This window comes from Sorex araneus, chromosome 4, assembly GCF_027595985.1.
Source record: "Sorex araneus isolate mSorAra2 chromosome 4, mSorAra2.pri, whole genome shotgun sequence".
Classification (NCBI taxonomy): Eukaryota; Metazoa; Chordata; class Mammalia; order Eulipotyphla; family Soricidae; genus Sorex; species Sorex araneus.
Window position 1 is genome coordinate 71991372 of NC_073305.1, and position 13338 is coordinate 72004709.

Genomic DNA, 13338 nt, shown 5'->3' on the forward strand with positions numbered 1-13338 from the left:
CGAGTGGTACTAACCAGTGTTTAATCGGTTTTTTTAAGACTGAAGTGGCCACCTCCCCCTCCGGCGCCTGGCAGAGGCTCCATAAAGTCAACCAAGATCTCCAGAGTGAGCTGGAGGCCCAGTGCCAGCGCCAGGAGCTGATCACACAGCAGATCCAGTCTCTGAAGCGTAGCTATGCGGAGGCCAAGGACGCCATCCGGCACCATGAGGCGGAGATCCGCAGCCTCCAGGCGAGGCTCAGCAATGCTGCCGCTGAGCTGGCCATCAAGGAGCAAGCGCTGGCCAAACTCAAGAGCGACCTGAAGCTGGAGAAGGACAAGGTCCGAGAGCAGCTGGAGGAGTGGCAGCACAGCGAGGCCACGCTGAGTGGGCAGCTGCAGGCCAGCGAGCAGAAGCTCAAGAGTGCAGAGGCCCTGCTGCTGGAGAAGACGCAGGAGCTGCGCGACCTGGAGATGCAGCAGGCGCTGCAGAAGGACCGGCAGAAGGAGGTGCAGAGGCTGCAGGAGCGCATCGCCGACCTCAGCCAGCAGCTCAGCGCCAGCGAGCAGGCCCAGCGGCTGATGGAGGAGAAGCTGCAGCGGAATTACGAGCTGCTGCTAGAGAGCTGCGAGAAGGAGAAGCAGGCCCTGCTGCAGAACCTGAAGGAGGTGGAGGATAAGGCCTGCGCCTACGAGGACCAGCTGCAGGACCACGAGCAGCAGATGGAGGTGCTGCAGAAGGAGAAGCTGAGCGCCAAGTTCGAGGGCAGCGAGGTGGTGCACCGGCTGGAGGAGCAGCTGGAGATGAAGGAGGCCAGCATCCAGAAGCTGGCCGAGCACGTGCAGAGCCTCCGCCAGGAGCGCGACCAGATTCGGCAGCGGTTCCAGGAGCTGGCCGAGCGTGCCGCTCAGTCAGACGGGGACGTGGCCGCACTCCAGGAGAAGCTCCGAGAGAGAGAGGCGGACTACCAGAGCCTGGAGCTCTCGTACAGGAGGGCAGCCGGCCAGCTGCAGAGCTTGCATGCATTGCTGAAGGACAAGGAGGAGGAGCTGAAGCAGATCAAGGAAATGCACCAGAAAGTGCTAGAAAAGAAAGACCAGGACCTCAACAAGGCTTTGGTTAAAATGGTTGCTTTGGGGAGCAGCTTAGAGGAAACAGAAGTGAAGCTCCAGGCAAAGGAAGAGATTTTAAGGAAATTGGCAAAGGAGTCCTCAGAGGTCACAGAAGGGCCCCCGAATGCCCCGGAAGAAGCTGAGGGGGACAGTGTCCTGCCTGGAGGCCCCCAGCCGCCAGCCGCTGGCTTCCCACCCTCAAGACTCGAGGAGGAAGACCCTGGGGCTGCCCTGGGAGAGGAAAACAGTGATGGCAGCCCCAGGAGAGAAGAGGGGGCTGTGCCCCCCAAGTCAGAAGTGCCTGACAGGGAGGGGCCTATGCAGAGCATGGCAAAAGCAGAGCAGGGGATGCCCTGTGTGAAGAGGCAAAGGATCCGGTTCTCCACGATCCAGTGCCAGAAGTATACGCAGCCTGAGGGCTCCGAGAAGACCTGGACCAGCAGCACGTCTTCCGACACCAGTCAGGACCGCTCCCCCTCCGAGGAGAGCATGTCCTCCGAGGCGGCCCCCGGCTCGCTCCCTGCCGCCAGTGACTCTGACACCTACCTCTCCATCATCCACTCCCTGGAGACGAAGCTCTATATCACAGAGGAGAAGCTCAAAGACGTGACAGTGAAGCTGGAGAGCCAGCAGGGCCAGAGCCAGGAGGCCCTGCTGGCCCTGCACCAGCAGTGGGTGGGCACAGAGGCCCGTCTCCGCGAGCAGCTCCGCGCCAGCCTGCTCCAGGTCGGGGCCCTGGCCGCCCAGCTGGAGCAGGAGAGGCAGGCCAGGGCAGAGGCGGTCGAGAGGCATGTGGGGGAGCTCGGCAACTTCCAGATCAAGAACAGCCAGGCCCTGGCTTACCTGGAAGACTGCCGGGAGCAGCTCCACGCTCTGCCGGGGCCCGGCCAGGAGGAGGCGTGGACGGCAGTGAGGGCCGGCCCGCTGGTCAGCATGGAGAGCACGCTCGCCAGTGCCATCCAGGCCCTGCAGCCCTGCGCCGCCCACGCCCGGCCAGAGGAGGGTGGTGACTTGGAGAAAGGGCAGCTGGCGCCACAGCCACCGGTGCTGCCGCCTGAGCTGCTGCCGCAAGAGCAGCTGAAGCTCCTTTCGGATCAAATCGCACTGGAAGCCTCGCTGATCAACCAAATAGCCGACTCCCTGAGAAGCACCTCGGCAGACATCGCGCAGGTCCTGCAGGAGATCTCGCAGGCGGCGGCGTGTGAAAGCGCCGCCCTCCACCCCAGCGTCCCTGCAGACGCCTGGGCGAGGAAGGTGTTGGTGGATGGAGAATTCTGGAAGCAGGTTGAGTCCCTGAGTAAGCACCTAGGGACATTGTGTGGAGAGGCTGCTGGTGGGTCCAGAGGTGACCAACGGAGCCTCCCGCAGGCCCTGATCCCTGCCCTGGCCGACGCCACGTGGGTCAGGGCTGAGCTCAGTTTCGCTGTGCAGTCGGTGAGGCTGTCCTTCCAGCAGAGGCTGCAGCGCCTGCAGGAGACCCTCCAGGGCACCCAGGCAGCACTGCAGCAGCACCGGGAGGTTCTGGGCCGGATCCTGGGCGCGTACCAGACGCCAGACTTCGAGGAAGTCATGCAGCAGCTCTCGGGAGCCCTCAGGCTTCCAGCAGGCGGTGAGGACAGTGCACGAGGGTCCTGGGACTTGAGCCTGCTGGCAGGGGGTGCTTTCCAAGATGCAGCTGGCCACCAAGAGCCCTCCTCCCTGTCCACCCAGTGTTCTGGGGCTCTCATTTCTATCCAGGAAGAACTCGCCCTGCAGCTTAAAGACAGAGCCAGCCTCTTGGGGCAGATTTCTGCCTCTCTGGCCACTCTTGCCCCTGTGGAATCTGTGAGAGATTGTCAGAAGCTTCTCCAGGCATCACAGACTCTCTCCTATAACGCTTGTCTGGGAGGCCTCGGTCAGTACTCTTCGTTGTTGGTTCAGGATGCCATTATTCAGGCTCAGGTGTGTTATGCCGCCTGCAGAATTCGGCTCGAGTACGAGAAGGAGCTCCAGCGCCTCAAGGAGTCCTGGCAGGGCCGGGGCGTCTCGTGCCAGGAGCACGTGCAGGCTGTCGGGGCGCTCAGAGAGGAGTACGAGGAGCTGCTCCGGAAGCAGAAGAGTGAGTACCTGGAGGTGATCGCCATCGTTGAAAGGGAGAACGCAGAGCTGAAGGCCAAGGTGACCCAGCTGGACCAGCAGCAGAGGTGCCTGGCCGAAGCGGAGAGCAAGCACAGTGAGAACATATCTGCCCTGCAGGGGAGGTACGAGGAGGAGCTGCGCTGTGTGGTGGCCCAGCTGGGCCGAGCCGAGAACACGCTGCAGGCCGAGCACAGCCTCATCCTGAGCCAGCTTGACGCCTCGGTCCGAGACCGGCAGGACCTGGAGAGGCACCACGTGGAGCAGATGCAGACCCTCGAGGACAAGTTCCAGCTCAAGATCAAAGAGCTGCAGACAATCCACGAGGAGGAGCTGAGGACCTTGCAGGAGCACTACTCACAGAGCCTGCAGTGCCTGCACGAGGCCCTGCACCACTGCCAGCAGCAGCGCCATGGGGCCCTGCCTGCGCCCGCGCCCAACACTCCGCAGCCCCTCTCCTCCGGGGCAGCCCTGCAGGGGCCGGCCGGGGAGGCCGACTGCACGGTTGGCCTGAGAGAGCGCATCCAGGAGCTGGAGGCCCAGATGGACGCCATGCGGGGGGAGCTGGAGCATCGGGAACTGGAGGGTAGCACGGCCGCCCTGCGGGAGAAGTACCAGAGAGACTTTGAGAGCCTGAAGGTCTTAGCCTTGATTCACTCGCGGGCAGTGGCGGGGTAGACCTTTTCCTGCTGGGGCCAGGCGCGTGGGTGGAGTGACAGGTGCCCACTTGCTCTGGAGTCAGCGGTTCTCTCTCTGCCTCGGTTCTGCCGGCCACGATGTGATCTCAGAGCAGGGAGGGGGTGGGGGTGGGGCTCTGCTTAGCAACCCCCCAGGAGGAGGATGGGATTCTTACCAAAGATCTCAGGAAGGCTTGCGGTGACCGCGTGGGATTGGAATCCCCTGCGGGATGGTTTGCCTTCTGGTCTCCTTTCTGACCCGTTGGTCTGCTCAGACCAGTCTAAGGAAGAGAAGTCCCCAGCGCTGCGCTTGGAGAGTAACATGCCACATTCCCCCGTCTCTGAGAATGAAAGGCCTGATCCCTACTCGGAAGCAGATTTTACAAGGGACTTGGGCTAAAAGTGGGTCTCTGTGCAGCCAACATCTCACATTGCACCCCTTCACAGCGGAAGGGGTGACCCAGTCCTTCCTGGGGCCCATCCAGGGAGTGCCAGCCCCTCTGCAGCTCCTCACACATTGGCCTGGCACAGCTGGTGGAGCCACTAATTAGTGCTCCTCTTGGCTAGTCAGAAAAGAAAAGCTGGAGGACGTAGTTCGGAAGGGAAGAGGTGACGCTGCCTGACCTGGTTCCCGTAGCAGCCACTTCCCTTCAGGGGCCCTTGGTGAAGGGACCAGCTGGTAGTGGCAGCCCGGCCTTGCCACCCAGCCCTCCTGCCCCTCCTGTCCCGTGCAGAATGGCTTTGGTACCCTTCTCCGACAGTGGCTACTTACAGAATGTCCAGCTCATAACTGACACTGGGCTTATTCCAGGCCAGGCCTGGTCGTTGGCTCCCCCCCCAGTGCTCCCTTGCTGGCTCTGTCCAGGCCCAGGATGGCCTGTTCAATCCCACCCTCCTTCCCCCCACGCCACTAGCTTATTTCCTGGAGGAACAGAAGTGAGAGCGGCCAGAAAAGTCAGACTTTAGAAATGTCAAGGCCCTGTTCTAAATGCTCTGAAGGCATGAAATCATCTGGTGAGGCCCGGCAGCCTTCCGTGGCCGCACCAGCTCAGGACTCAGCTCCCAGGGCATGTTTTGTCCTGGGGCTAAGGGGTGTTGCGAGTTTACTCAGCTAACAGGACCCCAACCTGGAGGTAACGGGAAGCCTTCACAGAGGGCCTCTGCCGTCTTGCAGGCTACGTGTGAGCGCGGGTTCGCAGCGATGGAGGAGACGCATCAGAAGAAGATCGAGGATCTTCAGAGGCAGCACCAGCGGGAACTGGAGAAGCTGCGGGAAGAGAAGGACCGGCTCCTGGCTGAGGAGACCGCAGCCACCATCTCAGGTGGGGCTCTCAGGGGAAGGGCTGGTCTCAGTGCCCTCGGCAGCAGCCTTCCAGGCCCCCCACACCCACCCTGCTTCTTCCCCGCAGACAACTTTGGGTAGGACCATTTCCACCGCGCAGCTGATAACCCTGCCCTCCGCCCTGTCTGGGGGCCCTGGGCTGCCCTTGCGTGGCTGTGAGAGCTCACCCATTGGGTAGCAGGAGGGAGACGAGCGGCCAGAAGCTGATGCTTGAGTCTGGCTTTCACCTTGAGGCGAGCAGCGGAGCAGGACCCCCGCGTCCCCGGGAGGGCCAGCGTGGGTGAGCGGGGGCAGCGGGTGGCCCCGTCACCCCACCTGCATCTTTGCCCGCAGCCATTGAAGCGATGAAGAACGCCCACCGGGAGGAGCTGGAGCGGGAGCTGGAGAAGAGCCAGCGCTCCCAGATCAGCAGCGTCAACTCGGACATCGAGGCCCTGCGGCGGCAGTACCTGTGAGTTGGGGGCTGCCTCCCCGCAGGGCTCCTGGGGTTGCATGTGTTCAGGGTCCTATATTGGCTCTCAGCCCGAGTGGGCTTCCTGTTCTTAAAGTCAAAGAAGCAGAGCCCAGAAATGTAAGGAGGAGGGGGCTGGAGCAATAGCACAGCAGGGAGGGTGTTTGCCTTGCATGCGGCCAACCCGGGTTCGATCCCCAGCATCCCATATGGTCCCCTGAGCACCGCCAGGAATAACCCCTGAGCATCGCTGGGCGTGACCCAAAAAGAAAAAAAAATGTAAGGAGGAAGGTTTGCAAAGGAAGCACTCTAAGTGCCCTGCCTGCCGGGGTCTGTGCCGCAGTCTGTGCTCTCGGACCCGAGCCGGAGAGGATGGGAGGCCTGAGCTGGGAGCCCTGAGGTGGCCTCCGGAGAAGAAGACTCCCCGCGAGGCTGCAGCTGGGAGGGCTGGGTGGTTTCAGGGCCCGCTGGGAGAAGCCTTTCTTGTCACGGGGATGAGACCTTCCCCTGGGACTGATGGAGCCGGGCCCAGGTCAGCAGACTCAGCACCTTGGAAGTTAGTTCCCTGGGGGGAAAACGTCTCAGCAAACAAGTCCAAATTAAGCTGGGGAGTGTGGTCCTGTCACTCCACGCACCATGCCGCTCCCCCGGAGAGCCCCACAGGGTGTAGCCGGGTGCAGATTCTGCTGTCCGGGGGCTGGGCTGAGCGGTGAGCGGCGGTGTGTCCCCAGGGAGGAGCTGCAGTCGGTGCAGAGGGAGCTGGAGGTGCTGTCGGAGCAGTACTCCCAGAAGTGCCTGGAGAACGCCCACCTGGCCCAGGCGCTGGAAGCTGAGCGGCAGGCCCTGCGGCAGTGCCAGCGCGAGAACCAGGAGCTCAACGCCCACAACCAGGTGACTGCAGCCTCCTTCGGTCCTCCCCGATGGGCGGAGGGAGGGGTGCTGACAGCGGCCCCTGTGGTGGTCGCCCGTTGGCTCACTGCCAGGGTGTCCAGGGCATCTCCCCTCCCTGAGGCAGGGGCCGCATGGCAGACAGCTCTCGGCTAAGGGCCTACACTGCTCACGCTGATTTGTGTCAGAGTATGCTCTGGAAGCATTCCTGCTCTTCTGGAAACGCGCTGTTCTGGGGGTCCCGAATGGCACTGCCAGCTCCATGGTCATCTGCAGGCGTCAGTCCCAGCTAGGCTGGGTCTGCAATCACTCGAGGCTTGCGAGGACTGTTTCTGGCTCGAAGGCGGGGAGGGGGGTACACCACTCCTGCAAGCAGGCGCATCCATGTGTGCTGACAGAGGTAGCAGGGCCCAAGGCACAGCCCCATGGAGCTGCCTGCGGCTAAAATGGGCCGCTGGTGTGGTAGCCCTGCCACACTCTCCGCCTGCCGAGCTCTGGGGTGCCTGCTGAGCGAGCTGCTCTCTGCTGTCCCTAGGAGCTGAATAACCGCCTGGCCGCAGAGATCTCACGGTTACGGACGCTGCTGACAGGGGACGCTGGCGGGGAGGCTGCGGGCTCGCCGCTCGCCCAGGGCAAGGACGCCTATGAGTTAGAGGTACCGCTTCGCCCCTCTCCCCTGCACCAGTCCCAGGTGGACGCCCAGCTCACACGGTCAGTGCAGGAGCGAGACTTGAGGCCAGCACCCCACACAGCAGAGGGGAAGGCTGCCGGCACTGAGGGCCAGAGAGGGGTCGCAGGGCCTGTCCCTGCCCCACGCTGGTCTCTCCTCCATCCCTACCATGTCACAAACACAGAAAAAGGAGATAGTTGATAACTCTCTGAGTCCAGCAGCTGCCAGACTCTGGCGTGTCCTTGTTCTTAGGGTTGCAAGGTTCATTCTAAGCCAGACTGTTTTTTGGTTTTGTGCCATACCCTGCAGCTGTTGCTGGATTAACCCTACTCTGTGTTAAGGATCGCTCCGGCTCTGGGCTCAGGGGCCATGTGGAGTCAGGGCTTGAGCCCAGGCCTCCCTCACACAGAGCAGTGCTCAGTCCTCTGAGCCATCTCCCTGACCCTTGAGTTAGGGTGATTTTACTCAGTGGTTTTGGTTTTGTGTTTCTGGGGGGAGTCTTACCTGGTGGTGCTCCTGGCCCTGTGTTCAGGGATTGCTCCTGGCAGTGTTCTGGACTATATGAAGGGATCAAACCCAGGTCGGCCACGTGCAAAGCAGGTGCTTACTTTACCTGCTGTACTTCAGCCTGAGAACCATTTTCAGCCCTGAGAATGATTTTGTTTTGTTTTGTTTTGTTTTGGGGTCACACCTGGCAATGCTCAGGGCTTACTCCTGGTTCTGCACTCAGAAATTGTTCCTGGTAGTGCTTGGGGGTGAGTGGGGTAACAGCCCGAAACAAAACGGACTCCAAACAAACAGGAAGACAAAACAAGATCATTTAAAAGTTAGGGAGAACTTGGGCACAATGAGACTTGTGAAAAGCAAAAGAGAATGTCAGACTTGTTGCAAAAGTTGCTATAACAAGATGTTGGAATTAGACCGATAGGGCATAAAAAGGAAGCATAGGTGAGTTGACAAAATTTCATTATTAAGACTTCATCTGCAGGGGCTGGAGTGATAGCACAGTGGGTATGGCGTTTGCCTTGCACGCAGCCAACCTGGGTTCAATTCCCAGCATCCCATATGGTCTCCCGAGCACCACCAGGAGTGATTCCTGAGTGCAGAGCCAGGAGTAACCCCTGAGTATCACTGGGTGTGACCCAAAAAGCAAAAAAAAAAAAAAAAAGACTTCACCTACGTTTGAATATTCCTCAGGTCCCCCGAGGCTCAGCTTGTCATATTTGTGAGTTTGGTTCTCCTGTGGTTCTTTTGGAACTTTTATGGGGCGGTAGTGGTGCTCGGGGCTCCCTCCCGGGGGTCATATGCAGTAGTAGGAAGGGCTGAGCTCAGCTAATCCAAGGCAAGCGCCTTAACCCCTGTGCGCTCTCCCTGGCCCCTTAATTTATTCTGTTGGTTTGGGGGGCCACACCAAGCAGTGATCAGCAGCTACTCCTGGTTCTTTGCTCAGGAGTCATGCCTGGCAGTCTGAAGGGGACCATGTGTGAGAATCAATCCTGGGCTTTCAACTCGCTCTCAGTCTGTTGAGCTCTGTCCCTCCACTTCCTCTCGCAGATAACTTATCATTCAATCTTTCACATTTGCTTGTTTTGGGGCCACACCTGGCAGTGCTCTGGGATTATGCCTGACTCTGCACTCAGGAACCACCCCTGCAGGCTCGGGGAACCAGATGTGATGCCGAGGATCAAACCTGGACTGGAACGATAGCACAGTGGGTAGGGCATTTGCCTTGCACGTGGCCGACCCGGGTTCAATTTCTCCGTCCTTCTCGGAGAGCCCGGCAAGCTACTGAGAGTATCCCGCCCGCACAGCAGAGCCTGGCAAGCTACCCATGGTGTATTTGATATGCCAAAAATAGTAACAAGTCTCACAATAGAGACGTTACTGGTGCCCGCTCGAGCAAATTGATGAACAACGGGACGACAGACAGACAGTGCTTGGGGGACCATGTGAGATGCCGGGCATCAAGCCCGAGTCAGCTGCATGCAAGGCAAATGTGCTACCTGCTGTACTGTCGCTCTGGCCCCATAGGAGAAGGATTTGTATGTCTATGTATAAAACACTTAGATTTTTCCTAATTCAACTGAAGTTTCAGCATGAGAACATTTCATACTAGCTGATGTGGGAGAGGCTGAGTGAATTCACCAGGTTTACAGTGGAACGTCTTTGTAAGTCCAGCCCTAGGAACACCACAGGTACCCCAGCCTAAGAGGGACTCTTAGAAACAGGAAGATGCATGGCGACAATTTTTCTGTGAACTGTTTGAGCTGGCAGAAGTGCTGGCAGTATACTGGGTAGCGTTCTCAGTTGTACCCATGAGGGTCAGAGAAGCCGGCTGCCGGCTCCCAGCGTGGGCTGGGAACTTCATCACTGTGTCTGTGCTGGACCTCCCGTTGCCCATGATGTTGTCCCTTGTCTCTTCACTTACAGGTCTTATTGCGGGTCAAAGAATCGGAAATCCAGTACCTAAAGCAGGAGATTAGCTCTCTCAAAGATGAGCTACAGACAGCATTGCGGGTAAGGGCAAATGGGGGCTTGGGGACAGGGGGCGGGGGGCACCTGGGGAAGGGCTTGGGCAGGAAGCAGAAGTCCGCTCAGTCTCCAGAGTCCTCGTGTTGGTCTAGATGTGACTTGCCTCCGGGGAGAGAGGATGCCTCACTCAGTGGTGCTTAGGGGCTACTCCTGGCACAGTGCTCAGAGATCACGCCGGTGGTGCTTGGGGCATCATCTGGTGCCAGGAATTGAACCCAGGCCTTCTGCACAGAAACGTGTGCTCAGCCATTGAGAGCTCTCTCCCCCTCTCCCTCTTTCCCTCTCCTCCTCTCACCCTCTCCCTCCCCCCCCCCTCTCTTTCTCTCTCATTTCATTTCCATGAGGGATGCATCTCTAGATCAGGTTCTCTCATAATGCCAGCAGAGGGGTGAAGGGAAGTGAGGAGCCAGCGTTTGACTTCCTGTGTGCTTTGAAGGCGAGCCAGAGGGGCTCCTAGGAGCCCTGAGGTCCAGGAGTTCTCAGACCTTCTCCGCACCTGAGTCACTGTCCAGTTTGGGCCTCTTCTGTGGAGACAGCTCTGTGTCCTTCCACTGCCTAGCAGCATTCCAGCCCCAGGGGGGAAGCCCGGTTGTAACCCCTTTGACTCTGTTCTTTTATCCCCAAGGACAAAAAGTATGCCAGTGACAAGTACAAAGACATCTACACGGAGCTCAGCATTGTGAAGGCCAAAGCCGACTGCGACATCAGCAGATTGAAAGAGCAGCTGAAAGCAGCCACAGAAGCACTGGGTGAAAAGTCACCGGACAGCGCGCCCGTGTCGGGCTATGGTGAGCTTGAAACCGCCACATCCGTGTAGAACCTTAGATCCACCTGCAGAGAACAGGGGGCAAGGCCAGGGGCAAGTGGGCACAGTGGCTTCTGCGAAAGCTATGCCCCCGCACAGTGGTGGCAGCTGCGTCCTGAGAGTGAGGAGGGAATTCGCTTCCTCTGGGTGTGTGCTCTCAGAGTAGTTACAGGAGGTGTTATTTGTCCCCTAAACATTCCGTCTTCTTTTTTTTTTTTTTTTTTTTGTTGGCAGTTTTACCATGGAATCTGCAGAGGAAGCAGGAGAGGGGTTTCCCACTGAGAGGGTGCCTGGCTTCATTAGTATTGGGAACAGAGAGAGAGAGTGCGCGCGCGCGTTCAGGCCACCCGCTGCAGTACTCAATGCTTACTCCTGACTGCATAAAGGATGCCGGGGACCCAAGCCCAGCAGGCCACAGGCACAGCAAGCGCCTGGCCCACTCTGCTCTCTCTCGAGCCCCAGAAATGCTATAGTCCTTAAAAGAGCTCAGATAGATATTTTTTGTTTAGAGACTGGGGAAAGATAGAAATACAGCGTAAAAATATCAGAACTCACGTACATAAGATCTATGGTGTGGGTTGGCCCTGAGTGTGGGGTTCTGTGTTTATGTCGGCTTTCTGAGAAATCCATTAGCACACTGAGGATGGGTAGATGAGATGGCCTCAGTCTGCTGCCAGGAAGCTGGGTTCTCTTGGGGAGAAGGTGAGACAACGAGTACCGGGAAGACTGTGGTCAGGAAAGCTGCATCCCAGTGAGGAAGCCCAGCAGAAATGGGCAGCAGAGCCGGCCCACACCCTTTTCACAGTTGTCTAGAAAAAGACTGTGTGCTTATGGCCACTGGATAGTTAAGGCTGTGGCACTGGGGATGGTGATAACAATAAGCTGGAAGATTTTTATTTGATCCAGTGGGCTTTAGAAAATGGAAGTATGAGCCTTTTTGTTCCTTCAGATATAATGAAATCTAAAAGCAACCCTGACTTCTTGAAGAAAGACCGATCCTGTGTTAGCCGACAGCTCAGAAGCATCAGGTCCAAGGTGAGTGTGGTGCAGCCCCGGGGAAGCCCCTTCAGAACCCTCTTCATGCTGCAGCAAGGGGCCCGGGCCCAGAACTCGCCTGCCCATGTGCTTAGCAGACGGGCCTGGCCCGAGAGAAGGGGTCAGCTGTGCAGAGACCCTCGTGTGTCCCTAGCTGACATTCTACGCCCCTGCGCCTTCCCTGGCTTGGAGCCGGAGCCGGTTCGCCCACCCAGCGTGCCTGTCTGGGGGCGGGGGCGGGGGGGAGGGACGAGCATGCTGCATTTGGGATTGATTGTGTGTGTGTCTTGTTTTTTGCTCTTTCCCCTGACAGTCCGTAATTGAGCAGGTCTCATGGGATAACTGAAACGAGCCCGCTTCCAGGTCCCCTGTCATGTAGGTAAACCGCCTCACTGTGCACCCACGCTGCCTGCATGCACCGCTCACATCCACAGCAAGCTCCTGAGGACACTCACCTGCACTCACCCGCGCCACCGGCACACATGCAGCCCAGGGACATTCTGTCATCTTCTCTGGGGACATCACTGTCACTCCCGCCTCTTCCCCTGGCTTACTCTGCAGGGAACTCGCCTCTCAGCTCAAAGGCCGAGCGCTGCCCCTGCCCTCGGTCAGGGTGCAGGCTGTGCCCCCTGGTCAGGTCACAGGCTGGGGAGGGACTGGCTGAGGTTCAGGAGGCTGCTGAGGAAGGGTCTTGCAGAGCACTGACAGCAGGACTGGGCTGGACACTCGCCAGCATTGGTTCTTGGGCCTCTGGCCCCCAAACGCACAGCTCACCGGGTTCCACTCCCAGGCTGCACACAGCCAGGCGTCCCTTCACAAATTACCTGGGAATGTGCTCCCTGGCGTATTCTCATCCAACACACACACACACACACACACACACACACACACACTCTCTCTCTCTCTCTCTCTCTCTCTCTCTCTCTCTCTCTCTCTCTCTCTGCTCTAGCTATGGGGGTCTTAGTTTGAAACATGTGAAATGGGTTTACTTGAAAGGGTGAGTTTTAAAAGAAAGTATTTTAAACCTGAGTCAGTTTGCTTTTGTCCCAGCAGTCCCCCATATCATCACGTGGATTATACTTGATTGAAAACTGAGTTTGCATTTCCTGCCCTTAAAACACGGAAACATTCTGTTTGGCAAAGGAAAACTTGCCTTTTGTTGCTATCTGATTTTCAGGTAGAGAAGTCTCCCTCCCATTTGAGGCTAAAGTAGCTCTTTCGAGGTCAGTGTTAGTGACACAGGCCTTTGACCCGCCTGCAGACAACAGACAACTGAGAGGTCTGCTGGGCGCCCAGCCCATCCTGTGTGCCCGGGTGCGTGTGTGAAGCCTGCAGAGATGCAGAGCAATAGCGGGCCTGTAGAGGGCTTTTCAGAGGGGCGCTCAGGGGGGCCTTTGGCACCGGCAGGGAACAGCCGTGGCAAAGGCGAACAGTATCAGCCTCAATGCCAGGACAAGCCTCCCGGAAGGCCGGCACCCAGACCAAGGGGAGAGGCTGGGGACAGGATCCCATGGAGGCCATTTGACCTGTCTGAGCTTCAGTGTAAGAAAAGCCAAAAGCCCTGGTGTGGGAACAGGCCCTGGGGCGATGCTGAGACCCTTGCAGCCCCGGGCTTGGTGAAGCAGTGGAGGTGGAGGAGCAGAAGTAAGTCCTCAGAAACCCCTTGGTGCTGGAGCACCTGTGATGCCACCGTTCCCCGGCCCATATGTGAAGAGCCTTGCGGGAAGATGTG

General features: G+C 58.6%; 1 protein-coding gene across 6 annotated transcripts in view; it reads left to right on the top strand.

Annotated features, from left to right (window-relative positions):
* The window catches only part of MPRIP (myosin phosphatase Rho interacting protein), a 133232-nt gene that overhangs the window by 110372 nt on the left and 9522 nt on the right, over positions 1-13338 (top strand). For 3 of the 6 annotated variants that reach the window (XM_055135107.1, XM_055135108.1, XM_055135111.1), the window contains 8 exons: positions 39-3845; positions 5058-5205; positions 5559-5676; positions 6408-6567; positions 7100-7219; positions 9665-9751; positions 10392-10554; positions 11521-11606. In XM_055135107.1, the coding sequence (XP_054991082.1) occupies positions 39-3845; positions 5058-5205; positions 5559-5676; positions 6408-6567; positions 7100-7219; positions 9665-9751; positions 10392-10554; positions 11521-11606 (4689 nt within the window). Of the gene's footprint in view, positions 1-38; positions 3846-5057; positions 5206-5558; positions 5677-6407; positions 6568-7099; positions 7220-9664; positions 9752-10391; positions 10555-11520; positions 11607-11919; positions 11982-13338 lie in introns of all 6 variants that reach the window. The other 3 variants (XM_055135110.1, XM_055135112.1, XM_004612817.2) reach the window with 3 other exon arrangements.